Source organism: Adiantum capillus-veneris, chromosome 19 (genome assembly GCF_014529385.1).
Source record: "Adiantum capillus-veneris isolate H3 chromosome 19, ASM1452938v2, whole genome shotgun sequence".
Lineage (NCBI taxonomy): Eukaryota > Viridiplantae > Streptophyta > Polypodiopsida > Polypodiales > Pteridaceae > Adiantum > Adiantum capillus-veneris.
Genome location: NC_140949.1, coordinates 120833318 through 120854481, shown reverse-complemented (window position 1 = coordinate 120854481; position 21164 = coordinate 120833318). Strand labels below are relative to the sequence as shown.

Genomic DNA, 21164 nt, shown 5'->3' with positions numbered 1-21164 from the left:
CCTTGAGGGGTCGTAGCACACATTTTAGAGTTGCAAGCCCCTTACAAACAAAAGCTACTTAAGTAGTTACCTTTTGTGGACTGATTGCTACCAGGACCGTGATGGATATGATTGCTTAATTCAAAGTGCTTGTGTTTTCCAATAGAAATGATCGCTTCCACGGGATATCAAGCATCGTCAGGGATCCTAATGTTTCCACAAACGCAAGCCAAAGTGTTGTGATGACCGATTTTCCAAAGGAAAAGAATAAGAAGAAGGAAGTGTTGTGATGACCATTCCTCCAAAAGAAAAGAAGCACTACTTTAGAAGTTAAAGATAACTTGAACCAAGCGTATAAGGCATTTGAACAAGGCCAAGATTTTAATGGTGTGGTGTAGATTACCTCACCACACCCATTACCGTTACCATGAAGTATGAAGAATGAGGACAATGTTGCATTAGCCTAAGAGAGATTAGCGAGGACTCCCATCCAATAGCAACGTCACCTTTGCTCGTCGATGGCCGTTCAACGACTAAGCCTTGTGGAATTTTTCAAACTCTATTGCTTCACCACTGGATTTGGAGCTCTTCTCTTTGTTGCTTATCTATTGGTCCGCATGCTGATCTTATGGCAGGTATACTTTCTTGTGTGTGTTTTGATGTATTTGAGCGAGAAAGGGAGGCGGGGAGGGAGACCGGGGTGTTTGAGAGAGAAAGGGGGAGGAGGGGTTATTTGAGTTTGGACGGGCACCCTTGTCCTTAATCTTGAAAATTTCACATGTTTTTGCCTAATAATGTGTATATTTTGAGGGGGGGGGGGGGGGGGGGGGGGGGGGGGGGGGGGGTTTGATGAAGTTTCTATTCATCACCCTGGTTATGATTAAATTACAGCCAATGTAAAAATTTAATGATGGCAAACTATTTTTCTAAAGATATAGGATTGGGCCACACTCGCTCATCCTCTCATGTAGGATACTGTGATGTAATTATCACGTATGGCCTTGTTACAAATTAGTGTAATAATCTGAAGGGAGCCCAAATTTCATTCCTCGGTGGCTTGCCCATATATATATTCGTTCCTCTTTCAATTGTTTACATGGAATCTCCCTAGATTCCTTCAAGGCCTTCGATTTGTTATAAAAGTTGCAGCGAATTTCCCATGCAAGTCCCAGACTTTGAACTCGAGACCTCACAGTCCGCGATTAGTCGTTGCACTGAGCCAGTTGATCGTCACCGGCTTCGTGCTCATTGCGCAACACGTTCGATATAAAAAAAAAGAGGTCTCACCGTTCCAGCCTTCTGCGCGACACCCAACGGTTCCTTGCTTCGTCTCCACCTCGAGTTGCATGCCTGAACCCTAGTGCTGGGGAGAGAGAGAGACCCCTTGACTTTTCTACTTTTGCATTTTTTTCCCTCAACCTACAACTTGGCATATATTGTGATTCCATCTAATTCAGACGCTTGGACTACTTATTAGAGAATTGTCAAATGTTTTTTTTAAAAAAAAAGCAAAACTCACAATTGTGAGTGGATTATATTGAGCAGCCCAAAAAATTACAAGGTTTTGTCATGCTCATGTTAAGCCATGACTCATAATTGCAACAGCTATTAGGGCAGCCACCCCGCCTCCACATCCTTGATACCCAAGGTCCATACTCTTGTCATTCTGAGATCTTTTAATTACCGATGGCCAAGATTTGCCCCCATCCCATGCATTCCATCAGCTGACAACAAGGCACAAGTAGTCCTAGACCAATCCTCCGAGTGATGTTTGCGTCTAAGTGCCCATATTAGCACTTTGCTTTCCTGTGATTTCTGTGAAGCTTGCCACCTCAAATCCTCCTTCAAAAACACGGCGGTTCCTTGTTTGCCATACATTATGAAAGAAGAAGTATCTGATGATCTGAGTGCTGACGAGGAGTTCAGGACGACCTAAATTTTTACCTCCAAGGCATAGGTCAGTCTTGAAAAAACTAATTTTCCATGTTCTCTCGATCCACTTGCATACTTTCCCTACGAGGCCTTTTATAGCTGGGCAGTCCATGAATAGGTGGACCAGATCTTCACTAGCTAATATGCACCCCAAGCATCAATTTGACCTAATCCCTCTCTCCTGAATCTTCACCCCCGTCTCGGTAGAGCACCCCAAATAACCTTCCATAAGAAGACCTTCATGTAATGTGGAACATTTGGCTTCCATATGTTCTCCATTACATGCTCCCACCGTTCCTCCGGCCATTGCTTTTTCCCTAGCTTGTTAAGGGGGCTAGACCAATTATTCTTTTGCATCATTATCTGATAAATGATCTTAGAATGGGGTTTCCACAAGAGACTTCTTCCGGGCCATTTCCAGGCATTCCGGTCCAACTCCGAATCACAGATTGGCATCACTAGATTGTCCAGTTCTTTCATCACTTTGTGGACAAGCGAGACCTCCAAGCTATTGAGTTGGTACTGGGAAATCATAAGGTCAATGGTTTTCCAACTCTTGTTGACACTGTCCCAGAAGTGCTCAAGGTGGATCAGACCCTTATTATTCAGCTTCCTGGCTGTCTCAATCCAATAGGGAGTTTGTGGCGGATCTACAATTTTGGAGAGCGAGGGGGACCAATGCAATATGGAGTTCTTGAACTATCTGGCTTCTTCCCCCCACTTTAAGAATCCTGCTACTCTATTTCATTTCTTACCAATTCTCCTGAGCTGCCCCCCAGTCTTAAGGTAGACCACGCCGCGGCTAGCATTTGTCATGAACCTCCACCCCTCTCCACTTTCCTCCCTTCGAGCCAAGTTTAGCTGCTTCTATCATATCTCTGATCATGAGTGCCCAAACTTGATCCTATTTAGCCAAGGAAACAACAAATTTGGTGCAACAAGCTTCTGCATGGGTCACAGGGTTAAGAATCCCGAGGCCTCCTTGATTCCCCGGCCGAGCAACCGATTCCCAACGGGCCCATTGCCATGGCCTGGAAGATTTCGTGTTATTTTTCCATAAAAATGTTTTTACTGGTTTTAAGAACTCTTTCGAGTGACACTTAGCCATCTTGAGAAGCGGGCTAGTGAAGGAAATATAAGGAATCATAATGGCATTCATCACTTTTACCCGACTTGGGAATGGGAGAAGAGCATACTCCCACCTACTCAATTTTGTTTTGATTTTTTCAAGCACCCACTCGAATCTTTGCTTGTGAGTTACATCCACCCCCAAGGAGGCTCCCAGATGTCTGAAGATATTTCCTTTTGTGACAATCTCCCCTAACCAGACAGAAGGGTCAAATGAGTCATTTTCCAATAGGGAAACCATCCTTGACTTCTCTATACTACATTGGGACCCCGAAGGTACCGAGAACATTTGCACAATCTCCAGAGGTTTTCTAATGACCTGGGGGCACGCCTTCAAGAAGAGGAGAGAATCATCTGCAAAAAATTTTGCCAGGAGTTGTCTATTTCCTGGTAAAACAAGGCCTTGCACCTCCCCTGGTTCAGCACTAGCTTCGAGCGTCGTGATGTGATCCTATGGCGAAAAGTAGGGGGGCAAGAAGGCATCCCTGTTTAATAGACCTTTTGACCTCAAAAGAGCCCACAATTCTATCATTGAGTAGGAGCTCTAACTGGCTACCATCCCCCATTACACGAACCAGCCGACAGAGGCGCGACCCAAAGCCTAGAGCTTCCATTATGGCTTCTATATATGTCCATGTTATTCTGTCATAGGCCTTGTCCAGGTCCAACTACAGCAGAATGCACTCCTGCTTTGTGATAGTTGCGTATTCTATGCCCACCATTGTTGCCAAGATGTTATCGTATATGGACCTTCCTTTAATGAAGCCATGTTGATGGGGGGAGATGATCTTGGTTAGTAAGGGGCCTAGTCTAAGGGCCACTGCTTTAGCTATAATTTCATAGGCCACCGACATCATCATTATAGGGCGCCAATGTTTCAGTTTAGAGGCGCAGATCTGTTTTGGGATGGGCTTGATAAGCCCTCTCTTCACACTTGTCTCCAACGACCCTTCAACCATGGCTTTATTGGCCAAACTTGTGATTGGGGCCTTGAGATCATCCCAAAATTTTGTATAGAATTCCACCGTCATCCCATCCCAACCTAGGGACTTTTCCTTGCCAAGGGCTTGCAATGCTAGTGAACATTCGTCTTCGGAAAATGCCCGTTCCAAGTTATTAGCTTCTGAGTGTGGAATTTTCTTTTTAACACTCTGAAGTAAGGTCCCTCTGGCTTCTTCCACTTCTTGGGACTGGGTCTCTGACCGTCCAATGATTTGATTGAGATAGCTCAGCATCATACCAGCCATTTCATCCTGGTTATGAATTGTTGTCCCTTTCTCATCATCAAGCAAGCGAACGTGGCCCCGGTTCTTCTTGATTTTTAAAGCCCGAAAAAATTGAGCTTGATTGAAGGCTTCCGGTTGCAAATAAATCTCCCTAGAGAGAAGTATAGCCTTTTTGATATCTTCTAACTGCTCATTAGCGAGGTTCGATTTGGCTTCAAGCCAGTGTTTGTGTTCGACCTGAGTAGCATGGCCATTGTCTTTTATAGCGGTAAGCAATTGTACCTCCGCTGAAAGATTCCCAAGGTGATCCTCCCTAGCTTTCTTAATTCGGGGGCCCGAGGTTTTGATTGCTTTTTGGATGCTCCGAGCAAAGAGGTCCCACGCATTGTGTTTGTTGAGGTCGACATCTTTTTTTAGCTTACCCAGTGCTTTCTTGGCTAGATTCATGAAAAGAGGGTCTTTGAATAGATGTGCCCCTGTTACCAACAGTTTTCTTTTACCTCTTGGGGCCTGCTCCTCCTCTTTATTCTTCTTAAATTGTATGTGCAGAGGAATGTGATCCCAGAGGATTTTTGTTGGGACTACCTTCATTTCCATCAACGTCGGTATCCAGTCAGCTTGGTGTGAGCAATAGCATCTGTCCAATCTGGAGGCAGTGAGGGCGTATTGAAGGCTTGTGTAGGTGAACCCAAGCATGCTGTTCCATGGGCCAAAATCCCATAAGTCGATCATTGCCCACTTTTCGCACAAACTTTTCCATTTAGACCTTTCTGAGCCAGCCAGCACACTAGAGGATCCTATTCTATCCCTGCTCTTTTCTACCATATTAAAGTCACCAACCAACAACAATTCCCCTTCAGTAGGGGTATCTCTGAGATGCATCCATAGTTTAGCTATATCTAAGGGCCGTACACATTCACTATGGTGAGGGGACGCCCTTCCCATCTGATTCTACTCCCCAGGATTCTGTCAGGTGGGTGGTTAAGAACCAACTTCGGCTCGAATTCTCTATCCACAATGCTGAGGACGCCACTGAAGGTGTTATTTCCTTCTCCATAGAATACCAGTTTCTTTCCTAGAATCTGCTTTCTCTTGCTATGGGCGTCTAGATGGTGTTCCTGCATGGCCCAATAGTTGATTGTCTTCTCCTTTCTTATTTCCTCCATGAATATGGTACTCTTCTTACGGGTTTTCAACCCCTTTACATTCCAAGATTGGATACTGAGAGACTCCATCATTAATATGGGGTTCATTGGGATAGAAGAACGAATTCTTCACCATCCGAATCATCCCCCCCCCCCCCCTTCCCTTCTCCTTGGTCTTAGGAGAATTCGGGGGTTCCAAGTCAGAGGATTTCTTTTCTTGCAGTGTTGCAAAAGTGTAAGGTTTCCAGTTTCTGAAACGTTAAAGGTTGTATAAAGCTTAATCAAACTGATATGATTATTGAAAAAGCAATGTAGAATTGTCCAACCATGGCAAATATTGATATTTTTGGAATCTTAAACACGGCAAACCCCGGGCTAGAAATTTTCAGAATTGAATTCCGATAAAAACTGGCATATTATGACCCCTGGAAGTTTACACTGTGAATTGAGTAAAATAGGTAAAATTGAAGGGTTGCAGTAATCATTTAAGCATAGACTTTATTAAAGTCCTCCTAGATATTTACAAGATATTTACCAATTAAGCAAAAATAGGTCAAAATATAGCAGAATTGATATTTTAAAAGCTTGCAGGTAATGGGAGGGTCATCACTAACCTGCCAAGGAATCATTTAGCAGCAGGGGGCGTTTTTTGACTTGTTGGGCGTGCTTGAACTTCAAGCAACTGCCTTTTTGAGCCGGTGAGAGCTTATGAGTGCCAGAAAACTATAAATAGGACCCCTAGCTTCACATTTTAGACAGACTCAGAGCCTTGATACTCTCTCTCTCATCTAGAGAGAACACTACGCAGAAATCATTAGAGATTAATCTCTAATTGATTACCCTAAACGGTAATTAGTCTAATCTTTCTTAATTAGCAAGGTTAGATTAAGCTATTTTGTTAATAAATCAAAGATTAAGCCTATGTATACTCATAAAACCTCTCTTAATTAATTAATCTCTGATGGTTATTATAATTAAACATAGTAATACTAAGCTCATTAATTATCCTATCATATTAGGGCTGAAATTAGCCAAATTAACTATGAATTAATGGTAAATATATTAATTAAGCTTAGATTAAGTTGAGGTAATTATCAGAGTTGAATTAGACAGTCATTAATCTAGAAAAATTATCCTATAATTTTTTGAGAATTTTCCCTAATTAATTAGGCATAATTACTCTGTTTTTTGAGAAATTTTATTAGGGGAAATTAGTAAATCGATTTCAAATGTTGTGACATATTTATCAGTGGTTAATTAGGCGTTTTAAAACCCGTGATATTTAAGAGAAGCTCAAAAATTTAATCTAGCTAATTAATTTAGCATAATTACTCTATTTTTTGAGTAATTTAAATAGGGGAAATTAGTAAATGGTATTGAAATGTTGTGATATATTTATCAGTGGTTATTTAGGTGTTCAAGAACCGGTGATAATTAGGAGAAGCTCAGAAAATTAATCTAGCTAATTAATTTAGCAGAATTACTCTGTTTTTTGAGTAATTTAAAAAGAGAAAATTAGTAAATGGATTTCAAATGTTGTGATATATTTATCAGTGGTTAATTAGGCGTTTTAAAACCCGTGATATTTAAGAGAAGCTCAAAAAATTAATCTACCTATTTACTTAGGCAATTAATTTAGAAGAAATACTCTATTTTTTGGACAATTTAAATAAAGAAAATTAGTAAATAGGTTCAAATTAATTGAGTTATTTATTATAGGTTAATTAGAAGTTATAAAACCCGTGATAATTATGCTAATCTCAGAGAATTAGTTTAACTAATTATCTTAGTAGAATTACGTTATTTTTTAGGGGTAAATTAAGCGGGGAAATTAGTAAATCATATGCTATAATTACATGCTATTTTTTCAGAGTTGTATTATTGGCTAAAGAGGCTGTGATAATTATGTCAAGGTTAGAAAAGTAGTAGAGATATTTATCTAAGTCAAAGTACACTATTTTTAGCTAAAAACTTAAGAGAAAAATTAGTAAATCATGCTATATGACTATATGCTATTTTTATGAGCTATATTATAGGGTAAAGAGGCCGTGATAATTATGCCAAGGTTAGAAAAGTAGTATAGATATTTATCTAAGTCAAATTATACTATTTCTAGCTAAAAATCAAAGAGGAAAATTCATAAATCATGTGTTATAATTACATGCTATTTATCAGAGCTGTATTATAGGGTAAAGAGGCCGTGATATTTATTCCAATGTTAGAAAAGTAGTATAGATATTTATCTAAGTCAAAATATACTAATTTTGGTGGAAATTTCAAAGGGGAAATTAGTAATCATGCTATATGATTACATTCTATTTATCACAATTAGCTTACATAATAAAGAGGCCGTCATAAATATTTCAAGGTTAAAAAAGTAGCATAAGTATTTATTTAAGTCAAATTATCCTAATTTTAGCTGAAAATTGAAGATGAAAATTATATAACTAAGTTGAAAAATAATAAGATAATTACCAGAGGTCAAAAATATCCTTATCTACTTGTGGTAATTATACCATAGTTAATTAGTGAAGTTAGTAAATCATAATTGACCAAAAGTCTTATTTTGAGTAAATGATTATTTAAAATAAATAGACTTTGTGGTTAAAAGTTTTTGGAAAAATTATAGTAAGTGCAAACCTATGATATCAAGTTAAGGAAATGAAATCTTTAAGAGAAATTAAATACAATAAATATTAAGCCTAAAATAAGTAAATTATTAACTTAAAAGTTGATAGAAAAATTAGAAAAAAGATATAGAAAATTATAATAAAGTTAGGAGAGCTTAGAAAACCCTTAGGGAAGCGGTGGAAGAAGTAATCATGCTTATATAGACAAATAAGAAATTACTAGGTCAAAAATTTATCAATTAAAACTATAAATTTAACCTTGGATGGGTTACGGTTACTGTTGAATACAAAGGTTAAGTCTAGATTTTGAATTATTTACCTAATGATTAGACGTCCTTTTTATAAGGATAAGAAGTTTTGGCACAAAAAAGAACTCGAGCAAATCCTACATCTGATGATGAGGAAGTAGCTCCAAAACAAACTAGAGTGTCGCACGACGAGGAAGCCGGGCCTAGTAGTAGGCCAACGGAGGAGAGTCTTCAGGCGCCGGCGCAGCAGCAGATGGACAATCAATCCCATGTGGGTGCCCATTGTTCAATTAAGTCTTTAATTAGTTTAAGTTATTTTATAAGTTAGCATTGCATACGTAAGAAGGATAAACTGGCTGAAAACGGAAGGTAACTTCCAATGTGCATTTGTTTATAATATAGGAAAGAATTGTTTGGGTTAAAACTGGTTGAATTAGGAAAGATATGTTTGATCATCCTTAAGAAAGCTTGTCTCAAGACACCTCCGACTCCTTGATATAAATTGATGATAATGATTGGCTTTCTAGCCACGGTTAAGTCGGTTACCCCCATGAACGATGAGTTTCTACTCCGTGTCATGTCTTGATGTTTCTACATAAGTTAGGATACCGTTTCTATCATAGGGGAGCCGCCCTGTTGTATGGGTAACTGGTTTGGTGTATGGGCACTTGGAACCTTGGGTGGGGGTTTATCCACTCCGTTTATCCACTCCGGATTTGAATAAGGAATGGGTGTCGTTTTTCACCCTTAGGTGGTCTTGAGACAAGAAGAGTACTGGTCATGGTTATTATGGATAATGTTTTGATTGACAGTACCCTGTCTTAAGTTTAAAGATGTCTGTTTTCTAAAAGAATGCTTTCAATGCTGTCTTCAAGGAATTACTGTGATGGAACATTAAAAGAAACCGTTATTTTAAATGTTAAAACAATAATAAGATAAATGAATCTTGTGTGAGTGCGGGGTGGCAAGTGGGGATTGACTAAGGTTGTCAATCATGGACGGGTGGACCTGATTAGTCAGGTAACTATCCATCCCTGCCCACTAAAACGTCTAGAAAACTTCTTGAATCGGAAGAGGAATCTACCGGTGGCTGTGCCCTCAAGTATGTTAGGGGAAAAAAAGCGTTGGTTGAGGACACCTTAGTCCAATTTGTGAAAAATTTAGGGCCGAAATAGTTTTTGGACTTTTAAAAGGTTGTTCCGTTTCTACTGCGAGACAGGACTGAGTCTTCTTCTAAGGATATAGACCCAAGCCATTGTCAATGGTAAAGGTCTATTCCTTGGATTTTTCATGTTTAGGGACTCCGATTTTTATCAGACCTAGAGACCTAGAGACCTAGATTAAGTTGAAGTAATTATCTGAGTTGAATTAGACACTCATTAAACTAGGAAAATTATCCTATAATTTTCTGATAATTTTCCCTAATTAATTAGGCATAATTACTCTGTTTTTTGAGAAATTTTAATAGGGGAAGTTAGTAAATGAATTTCAAATGATGTGATATATTTATCAGTGGTTAATTAGATGTTCAAGAACCTGTGATAATTAGGAGAAGCTCAGAAATGAATCTAGCTAATTAATTTAGCAGAATTACTCTATTTTTTGAGTAATTTAAATAGGGGAAATAAGTAAATGGTATTTAAATGTTGTGATATATTTATCAATGGTTATTTAGGTGTTCAAGAACCCGTGATAATTAGGAGAAGCTCAGAAAATTAATCTAGCTAATTAATTTAGCAGAATTACTATGTTTTTTGAGTAATTTAAAAAGAGAAAATTAGTAAATGGATTGCAAATGTTGTGATATATTTATTAATGGTTAATTAGGCGTTCTAAAACCCATGATAATTAGGAGAAGCCCAAAAAATTAATCTAGATAATTAATTTAGCAGAATTACTCTAATTTTTGAGTAATTTATATAGGGAAAATTAGTAAATGGAATTCAAATGTTGTGATATATTTATCAATGGTTAATTAGGTGTTCAAGAACTCGTGATAAGTAGGAGAAGCTTAAAAGGTTAATCTAGCTAATTAAGTTAGCAGAAATACTATGTTATTTGAGTAATTTAAATAGGGGAAATTAGTACATGCATTTCAAATGTTGTGATATATTTATCAATGGTCAATTAGGTTTTCAAGAACCCGTGATAATTAGGAGAAGCTCAGAAAATTAATCTAGCTAATTACTTATGCAGAATTACGTAGACAAGCAAAACCTTCAAGCTATTGAGCTGGTACTGGGAAATCATAAGGTCAATGGTTTTCCAAATCTTGTTGACACTGTCCCAGAAGTGCTCAAGTTGGATCAGACCCTTATTATTCAACTTCCTGCCTGTCTCAATCCAGTAGGGAGTTTGTGGTGGATCTACAATTTTGGAGAGTGAGGGGAACCAATGCAGTATGGAGTTCTTGAACTATCTGGCTTCTTCCCCCCACTTTAAGAATCCTGCTACTCTATTTCATTTCTTACCAATTCTCCTGAGCTGCCCCCCAGTCTTAAGGTAGACCACGCCGCGGCTAGCATTTGTCATGAACCTCCACCCCTCTCCACTTTCCTCCCTTCGAGCCAAGTTTAGCTGCTTCTATCATATCTCTGATCATGAGTGCCCAAACTTGATCCTATTTAGCCAAGGAAACAACAAATTTGGTGCAACAAGCTTCTGCATGGGTCACAGGGTTAAGAATCCCGAGGCCTCCTTGATTCCCCGGCCGAGCAACCGATTCCCAACGGGCCCATTGCCATGGCCTGGAAGATTTCATGTTATTTTTCCATAAAAATGTTTTTACTGGTTTTAAGAACTCTTTTTGAGTGACACTTAGCCATCTTGAGAAGCGGGCTAGTGAAGGAAATATAAGGAATCATAATGGCATTCATCACTTTTACCCGACTTGGGAATGGGAGAAGAGCATACTCCCACCTACTCAATTTTGTTTTGATTTTTTCAAGCACCCACTCGAATCTTTGCTTGTGAGTTACATCCACCCCCAAGGAGGCTCCCAGATGTCTGAAGATATTTCCTTTTGTGACAATCTCCCCTAACCAGACAGAAGGGTCAAATGAGTCATTTTCCAATAGGGAAACCATCTTTGACTTCTCTATACTACATTGGGACCCCGAAGGTACCGAGAACATTTGCACAATCTCCAGAGGTTTTCTGATGACCTGGGGGCACGCCTTCAAGAAGAGGAGAGAATCATCTGCAAAACATTTTGCCAGGAGTTGTCTATTTCCTGGTAAAACAAGGCCTTGCACCTCCCCTGGTTCAGCACTAGCTTCGAGCGTCGTGATGTGATCCTATGGCGAAAAGTAGGGGGGCAAGAAGGCATCCCTGTTTAATAGACCTTTTGACCTCAAAAGAGCCCACAATTCTATCATTGAGTAGGAGCTCTAACTGGCTACCATACCCCATTACACGAACCAGCCGACAGAGGCGCGACCCAAAGCCTAGAGCTTCCATTATGGCTTCTATATATGTCCATGTTATTCTGTCATAGGCCTTGTCCAGGTCCAACTACAGCAGAATGCACTCCTGCGTTGTGATAGTTGCGTATTCTATGCCCACCATTGTTGCCAAGATGTTATCGTATATGGACCTTCCTTTAATGAAGCCATGTTGATGGGGGGAGATGATCTTGGTTAGTAAGGGGGCTAGTCTAAGGGCCACTGCTTTAGCTATAATTTCATAGGCCACCGACATCATCATTATAGGGCGCCAATGTTTCAGTTTAGAGGCGCAGATCTGTTTTGGGATGGGCTTGATAAGCCCTCTCTTCACACTTGTTTCCAACGACCCTTCAACCATGGCTTTATTGGCCAAACTTGTGATTGGGGCCTTGAGATCATCCCAAAATTTTGTATAGAATTCCACCGTCATCCCATCCCAACCTAGGGACTTTTCCTTGCCAAGGGCTTGCAATGCTAGTGAACATTCGTCTTCGGAAAATGCCCGTTTCAAGTTATTAGCTTCTGAGTGTGGAATTTTCTTTTTAACACTCTGAAGTAAGGTCCCTCTGGCTTCTTCCACTTCTTGGGACTGGGTCTCTGACCGTCCAATGATTTGATTGAGATAGCTCAGCATCATACCAGCCATTTCATCCTGGTTATGAATTGTTGTCCCTTTCTCATCATCAAGCAAGCGAACGTGGCCCCGGTTCTTCTTGATTTTTAAAGCCCGAAAAAATTGAGCTTGATTGAAGGCTTCCGGTTGCAAATAAATCTCCCTAGAGAGAAGTATAGCCTTTTTGATATCTTCTAACTGCTCATTAGCGAGGTTCGATTTGGCTTCAAGCCAGTGTTTGTGTTCGACCTCAGTAGCATGGCCATTGTCTTTTATAGCGGTAAGCAATTGTACCTCCGCTGAAAGATTCCCAAGGTGATCCTCCCTAGCTTTCTTAATTCGGGGGCCCGAGGTTTTGATTGCTTTTTGGATGCTCCGAGCAAAGAGGTCCCACGCATTGTGTTTGTTGAGGTCGACATCTTTTTTTAGCTTACCCAGTGCTTTCTTGGCTAGATTCATGAAAAGAGGGTCTTTGAATAGATGTGCCCCTGTTACCAACAGTTTTCTTTTACCTCTTGGGGCCTGCTCCTCCTCTTTATTCTTCTTAAATTGTATGTGCAGAGGAATGTGATCCCAGAGGATTTTTGTTGGGACTACCTTCATTTCCATCAACGTCGGTATCCAGTCAGCTTGGTGTGAGCAATAGCATCTGTCCAATCTGGAGGCAGTGAGGGCGTACTGAAGGCTTGTGTAGGTGAACCCAAGCATGCTGTTCCATGGGCCAAAATCCCATAAGTCGATCATTGCCCACTTTTCGCACAAACTTTTCCATTTAGACCTTTCTGAGCCAGCCAGCACACTAGAGGATCCTATTCTATCCCTGCTCTTTTCTACCATATTAAAGTCACCAACCAACAACAATTCCCCTTCAGTAGGGGTATCTCTGAGATGCATCCATAGTTTAGCTATATCTAAGGGCCGTACACATTCACTATGGTGAGGGGACGCCCTTCCCATCTGATTCTACTCCCCAGGATTCTGTCAGGTGGGTGGTTAAGAACCAACTTCGGCTCGAATTCTCTGTCCACAATGCTGAGGACGCCACTGAAGGTGTTATTTCCTTCTCCATAGAATACCAGTTTCTTTCCTAGAATCTGCTTTCTCTTGCTATGGGCGTCTAGATGGTGTTCCTGCATGGCCAACCAGTTGACTGTCTTCTCCTTTCTTATTTCCTCCATGAATATGGTACTCTTCTTACGGGCTTTCAACCCCTTTACATTCCAAGATTGGATACTGAGAGACTCCATCATTAATATGGGGTTCATTGGGATAGAAGAACGAATTCTTCACCATCCGAATCATCCCCCCCCCCCCCCCCCCCCCCCCCCCCCCCCCCCCCCCCCCCCCCCTTCCCTTCTCCTTGGTCTTAGGAGAATTCGGGGGTTCCAAGTCAGAGGATTTCTTTTCTTACAGTGTTGCAAAAGTGTAAGGTTTCCAGTTTCTGAAACCTTAAAGGTTGTATAAAGCTTAATCAAACTGATATGATTATTGAAAAAGCAATGTAGAATTGTCCGACCATGGCAAATATTGATATTTTTGGAATCTTAAACACGGCAAACCCCGGGCTAGAAATTTTCAGAATTGAATTCCGATAAAAACTGGCATATTATGACCCCTAGAAGTTTACACTGTGAATTGAGTAAAATAGGTAAAATTGAAGGGTTGCAGTAATCATTTAAGCATAGACTTTATTAAAGTCCTCCTAGATATTTACAAGATATTTACCAATTAAGCAAAAATAGGTCAAAATATAGCAGAATTGATATTTTAAAAGCTGGCAGGTAATGGGAGGGTCATCACTAACCTGCCAGGGAATCATTTAGCAGCAGGGGGCATTTTTTGACTTGTTGGGCGTGCTTGAACTTCAAGCAACTGCCTTTTTCAGCCGGTGAGAGCTTATGAGTGCCAGAAAACTATAAATAGGACCCCTAGCTTCACATTTTAGACATACTCAGAGCCTTGATACTCTCTCTCTCATCTAGAGAGAACACTACGCAGAAATCATTAGAGATTAATCTCTAATTGATTACCCTAAACGGTAATTAGTCTAATCTTTCTTAATTAGCAAGGTTAGATTAAGCTATTTTGTTAATAAATCAAACATTAGGCCTATGTATACTCATAAAACCTCTCTTAATTAATTAATCTCTGATGGTTATTATAATTAAACTTAGTAATACTAAGCTCATTAATTATCCTATCATATTAGGGCTGAAATTAGCCAAATTAACTATGAATTAATGGTAAATATATTAATTAAGCTTAGATTAAGTTGAGGTAATTATCGGAGTTGAATTAGACAGTCATTAAGCTAGGAAAATTATCCTATAATTTTTTGAGAATTTTCCCTAATTAATTAGGCATAATTACTCTGTTTTTTGAGAAATTTTATTAGGGGAAATTAGTAAATCGATTTCAAATGTTGTGACATATTTATCAGTGGTTAATTAGGCGTTCTAAAACCCGTGATATTTAAGAGAAGCTCAAAAAATTAATCTACCTATTTACTTAGGCAATTAATTTAGAAGAAATACTCTATTTTTTGGACAATTTAAATAAGGAAAATTAGTAAATAGGTTCAAATTAATTGAGTTATTTATTATAGGTTATTAAAAGTTATACAACCCATGATAATTTCAAGCAACTGCCTTTTTCAGCCGGTGAGAGCTTATGAGTGCCAGAAAACTATAAATAGGACCCCTAGCTTTACATTTTAGACAGACTCGGAGCCTTGATACTCTCTCTCTCATCTAGAGAGAACACTACGCAAAAATCATTAGAGATTAATCTCTAATTGATTAACCTAAACGGTAATTAGTCTAATCTTTCTTAATTAGCAAGGTTAGATTAAGCTATTTTGTTAATAAATCAAAGATTAGGCCTATGTATACTCATACAACCTCTCTTAATTAATTGATCTCTGCTGATTATTATAATTAAGTTTAGTAATACTAAGCTAATTAATTATCCTATCATATTAGGGCTGAAATTAGCCAAATTAACCTTGAATTAATGGTAAATATATTAATTAAGCTTAGATTAAGTTGAGGTAATTATTAGATTTGAATAAGACAGTCAATATGCTAGGAAAATTATATAATTTTCTGAGAAGTTTCCCTAATTAATTGGCATAATTACTCTGTTTTTAAAGATATTTTAATAGGGAAAATTAGTAAATGAATTTCAAATGATGTGATATATCTATCAGTGGTTATTTAGGTGTTCAAAAACCCGTGAAAATTAGGAGAAGCTTAGAAAATTAATATAGCTAATTACTTTAGATGAAATACCCTATTTTTTGAGTAATTTAAATAGGAGAAATTAATAAATGGATTTCAAATGTTATGATATATTTATCAGTAGTTAATTAAATGTTCAAGAACCCGTGATAATTAGGAGAAACTCAGAAAATGAATCTAGCTAGTTAATTTAGCAGAATTACTCTGTTTTTTGAATAATTTAAATAGGAGAAATTAGTAAATGGTATTGAAATATTGTGATATATTTATCAGTGGTTATTTAGGTGTTCAAGAACCTGTGATAATTAGGAGCATCTCAGAAAATTAATCTAGCTAATTAATTTAGTAGAATTACTCTGTTTTTTGAGTAATTTAAATAAAGGAAATTAGTACATGGATTTCAAATATTGTGATATATTTATCAGTGGTTAATTAGGTGTTAAAGAACCTGTGATAATTAGGAGAAGCTGAGAAAATTAATCTAGCTAATTAATTTAGCAGAATTACTCTATTTTTGAGTAATTTATATAGGGGAATTTAGTAAATGGAATTCAAATGTTGTGATATATTTATTAGTGGTTAATTAGGTGTTCAAAAAACCCTGATAATTAAGAGAAGCTCAGAACATTAATCTAGATAATTAAGTTAGCATAAATACTATGTTATTTGAGTAGTTTAAATAGGGGAAATTAGTAAATGGATTTCAAATTTTGTGATATATTTATCAACGGTTGACTAGGTGTTGAAGAACCCGTGATAATTAGGAGAAGCTCAGAGAATTAATCTAGCTAATTACTTAGGCAGAATTACTCTATTTTTTTGAGTAATTTAAATAGGGGAAATTAGTAAATGTAATTCAAATGTAGTGATATATTTATCAGTGGTTATTTAGGTGTTCAAGAACCCATGATAATTAATAAAAGAACAAAAAATTAATCTAGCAAAAATACTCTATTTTTGGACAATTTAAATAAGGAAAATTAGTAAATAGGTTCAAATTGAATTGAGTTATTTATTATACGTTAATTAGAAGTTAGAAAACCCTTGATAATTATGCTAATCTCAGATAATTAGTTTAACTAGTTATCTTAGTAGAATTACGTTATTTTTTAGGGGTAAATTAAATGGAAAAATTAGTAAATCATGTGCTATAATTACATGATATTTTTCAGAGTTGTATTATGGGTAAAGAGGCCGTGATAATTATGCCAAGGTTAGAAAAGTAGTAGAGATATTTATCTAAGTCAAATTACACTATTTTTAGCTAAAAACTAAAGAGAAAAATTAGTAAATCATGCTATATGATTACATGCTATTTTTCATGGCTATATTATAGGGTAAAGAGGCCGTGATAATTATTCCAAGGGTAGCAAAGTAAAATAGATATTTATCTTAGTCAAATTATACTATTTCTAGCTGTAGATTAAAGAGGAAAATTAGTAAATCATGTGTTATAATTACATGCTATTTATCAGAGTTGTATTATAGGGTAAAGAGGTTGTGATAATTATGCCAAGGTTAGAAAAATAGTATAGATATTAATCTAAGTCAAAATATACTAATATCAAGGGGGAAATTAGTAAATCATGCTATATGATTACATTCTATTTATCACAGTTAGCTTACATAATAAAGAGGCCGTGATAAATATTTCAAGATTAAAAAAGTAGCATAAGTATTTATTTAAGCCGCCTTGTTGTATGGGCAACTGGTTTGGTGTATGGGCATCCGGAACCTTGGGTGGGGGTTTATCCACTCCGGATTTGAATAAGGAATGGGTGCCGTTTTTCACCCTCAGGTGGTCTTGAGACAAGAAGAGTACTGGTCATGGTTATTATGAATAATTTTTTGATTGACAGTACCCTGTCTTAAGTTTAAAGATGTCTATTTTCTAAAAGAATGCTTTCAATGTTGTCTTCAAGGAATTACTGTGATGGAACATTAAAAGAAACCATTATTTTAAATGTTAAAACAATAATAAGATAAATGAATCTTATCTGAGTGCGGGGTGGCAAGTGGGGATTGACTAAGGTTGTCAATCATGGACGGGTGGACCTGATTAGTCAGGTAACTATCCATCCCTGCGCACTAAAACGTTTAGAAAACTTCTTGAATCGGAAGAGGAATCTACCAGCGGCTGTGCCCTGACATATGTTAGGGGGAAAAAAGCGTTGGTTGAGGATACCTTAGTCCAATTTGTGAAAGATATAGGGCCAAAATAGTTTTTGGACTTTTAAAAGGTTGTTCCGTTTCCGCTGCGAGACAGGACTAGGTCTTCTTCTAAGGCTATAGACCCAAGCCATTGTCAATGGTAAAGGTCTATTCCTTGGATTTTTCATGTTTAGAGACTCCGATTTTTATCAGACCTAGAGACCTGTCAAGGATCCTATCCCAACCTCGGTATAGGCGGGATGGGGACATTACAAAAAGGATTGTGCAAAGGGACAATGAACCCCCCTCCTTTCGAAGGGGTAGAGGATGAATTAGATCCTTTCACCTCCAGTGTTCTGATGACTTGCAGCACTTTGGAATCTCTTGCCACTGCCTTCACTCTTTTGGCTCTTTTCAGACCAGGAACTTGGACAGCCGTCACCGTTGTTACTGTCATAAATTTGGGGGTAGCAGCAGGAGTAATTATCCTATTATTATTGCATGTACCTTCAGAAGCTCGTTGTATGGGAATCGATTCTTCCACCATCTTTTCCTGCATCTTCGTATCCATTTTCTCACATACCATCCTTCCTTCATCCTTCCCTATATTTTTCCCTTCATTATTGTCTCCCTGCTTCTCCAGCCCTCCCATCGGGGATTCCATTTTATTGGGGGCCTGTACTGCCGGAGCTGCAGTACCATTAGAATTCAATGGGCAATCCTTGACGAAGTGACCAAAGTTGTTGCATTTAAAACATGCCTCAAAGTATGTTCCAAAGTTTAGCGGAATGGTAACAAGCCCAACTCCGACATTGATAACCATGCTTTTAGGTGGCATTTTAGACGAATCCCATCCTATATAAACCCTGTTTGAAATTCTTCCAAACCCTCTCTTACTAGGTATAAATAAGGGAGTGCCCAGTTGGCTAGCAAGCTCCTGAGATTATCCCACAGCCAGCTAGGCAGTCCCACAAACTCAACCTAGACCGGATGAACCGCTTGCAAAGATTCAGCTGAATCAAACACTGGCTCCTAAGGCACCACACACACCATAGTCCTATTAAATACTAGGGGCCCTTTGTCAAGGATCTTTTCCACATCGGAGGCCTCTTTGAATCTCACTGAGCAAAAACCTCTAGCTAGGTAGGAAGTACTTTCAACTGCTCCTCCATGACCAAAAATTTGAGGGCCCTGAAGCCATTGGATCATCTCAAACCTGTTCGGGATTCTTCCCCTAAACCCAAATACAAGTGTCACCTTAGCTTGGCTGGCTAGCTGTTTTTTTATCAGTGCTGGTGGAATCGCTACAGTAATAGCCTCAACAACCTCCACTTGTTGTGGCAAGGACTTTTTTAAAGCAGAGAAGGCTCGATTTGCCAACCCGTCTTCTACCAGCCCACTGAATTCTGAATGGGAACAAATTCTTTTGTTGTTGTTAGGGCCGGCCTCAAGCCTTTTGTTGACTTCCGTGAGCTCTTGTTGAAGTCTAGCTTTTGCATTCTGCAGGTTTTTGATATCTCCTGCACTTGACATCCCTTCTGATGAGCCTTTTCCATAATCCCTAGAGTTAGACCCCTTGAGTATGCTAGCAAAAGAAATACCTAGCCTGCAAGTAGCCGATGAGCTTGACGCTTTATTTACGTTCGCCCAGATGGGTCCCTAAGCAACCCCGTCTTTGATGGTTTTTACTTCGAATTTGAACCCTTGCGCTGAGCCCATTTTCTCTCCTGTTTCCTCAGAGGGAACTTTTTTGGTCGGAAAAATTTTGAACTCTTTCATGGTTGAAACCTTTGAAGAGATGGGGCCTACCATTTCCGTGTCATATGCCGGTCTCAAGACCGAGCCACCGCCTACATCCATTGGCACAGCTAGCTCCGTTTCAGACCTTTTCCTTGCCACTAACATCTGCGAAGATTTGCCAATGTCCTCACTTACGGCCAAAACGTCGACTTCCATTAGCACAGAACCTTTAATAACTTATCAATGGCTCAATTCACCAATTGGGCCAACCGCAAACAACAGGATTTAAGGCTATGGTGTGAAGGGGGTGCAATGCAAAAGGGAAGCCTCAAAGGAGCAAGGGTGATAATTAGCGCATGCTATCAACGATTATTAACTACGATTCTCAAAACGATTATTTGTGTGGTGAAATCGTGATTATTAAGTGCTGAAGGGTATCGTGCAGCAGGTTGGAGGGAGGTGGGCGTGCTGTAGTGGGGGGGGGGGGGGGGGGGGGGGGGGGGAGATGCGTTGCACGAGTAGCTTGGCACAACCCGATTCACAAACTCCAAACCTCTGCGGCTGTCGACCTCAAGCTCACTGCTTTTTGGGTCCAAAATGGCCGCGACACGCTATTAGGAAAGACGTAGCTAAATAGATAATTGAGTAGATTACTTAATGGAGAGAGACATATTTATATACATGAGATTATAGAGTAGAGAGAGAGAGAGAGAGAGAGAGAGAGAGAGAGAGAGTACACACGATATACGTGGTTCACCCAATGTGGGCTACGTCCACGGGAAAGCAACCACTCAATGGCTTTAGTACTTCAAAACAAGAAGTAGTTTACAAAGGGATTATACCCTTAATGGAGCTCCCACCTTGCTTCACTCTCACCACCTCACAGTCACCTTGTTGCATCAACTTCACACTATGAAATGTGTGTAGAAATGGCCTCCTTTTATAGGCCAAAAGGGCTGCCCTCTCTTATGAGAGACAGCCATGTGTAGCCGCCCTTGTGCGAATAAGTCCAAATTGGACCCTCCAATCCGTCCATGTGTGGCCGCCCTTGAGAAGACAAGTCCGCTTTTGAATTTGGCCACCGGCCACCAGCCATTGACTTCCGACCAATGGCCACCGGCCAACCGACCGGTTGTTTTCCGACCACTTTTCGGCCGCCGTCCGGCCATAATATTCCGGCGAAAAAGAATATTCCTTCTTGATGTAATCTTCTTGAGATAGCTTTATTGTCTTCTTCGTCCTGCCCCTTGATATTTTCATACCAAGTATCCTCTTTGCAACACCTAAATCTTTCATTGAAAAAGATTTGGACAGCTCCTCTTTTAGGTCTTTGATGTCCTGCATGTTAGCACTTGCAATCAACATGCCATCAACATACAACATTAGGATGATGAATTTCCCATCTCCCAAATTCTCCGTGTAGACGCAGTGATCCGAGTTGCATCATGTGAATCCATGATCCAACATCCATCGATCAAACTTCAAGTACCATTGTCTTGATGCTTGCTTTAAACCATACAAGCTCTTCTTTAATCTGCAAACCATTTTCTCCTTACCTTTTACTTCATACCCCTTTGGTTGAAGCATGTAGATTTCCTCCTCTAAGTCACCGTGAGGGAATGCCGTATTTACATCCATTTGCTCGAGATTTAGATCATGAGCAGCCACAAGGCTTAAGACAAGCCTA

General features: G+C 39.1%; 1 protein-coding gene across 2 annotated transcripts in view; it reads left to right on the top strand.

Annotated features, from left to right (window-relative positions):
- The first annotated feature begins 294 nt into the window (after positions 1 to 294).
- LOC147434754 (uncharacterized) overlaps positions 295 to 21164 on the top strand; it is a 41909-nt gene continuing 21039 nt past the window's right edge. For both annotated transcript variants that reach the window (XR_015185252.1, XM_086490025.1), the window contains exon 1: positions 295 to 614. Coding sequence is in view for 1 of the 2 variants with exons in the window: in XM_086490025.1 (XP_086346151.1) it covers positions 498 to 614 (117 nt within the window). In the remaining variant the exon portion in view is untranslated. The remainder of the gene's footprint in view (positions 615 to 21164) is intronic.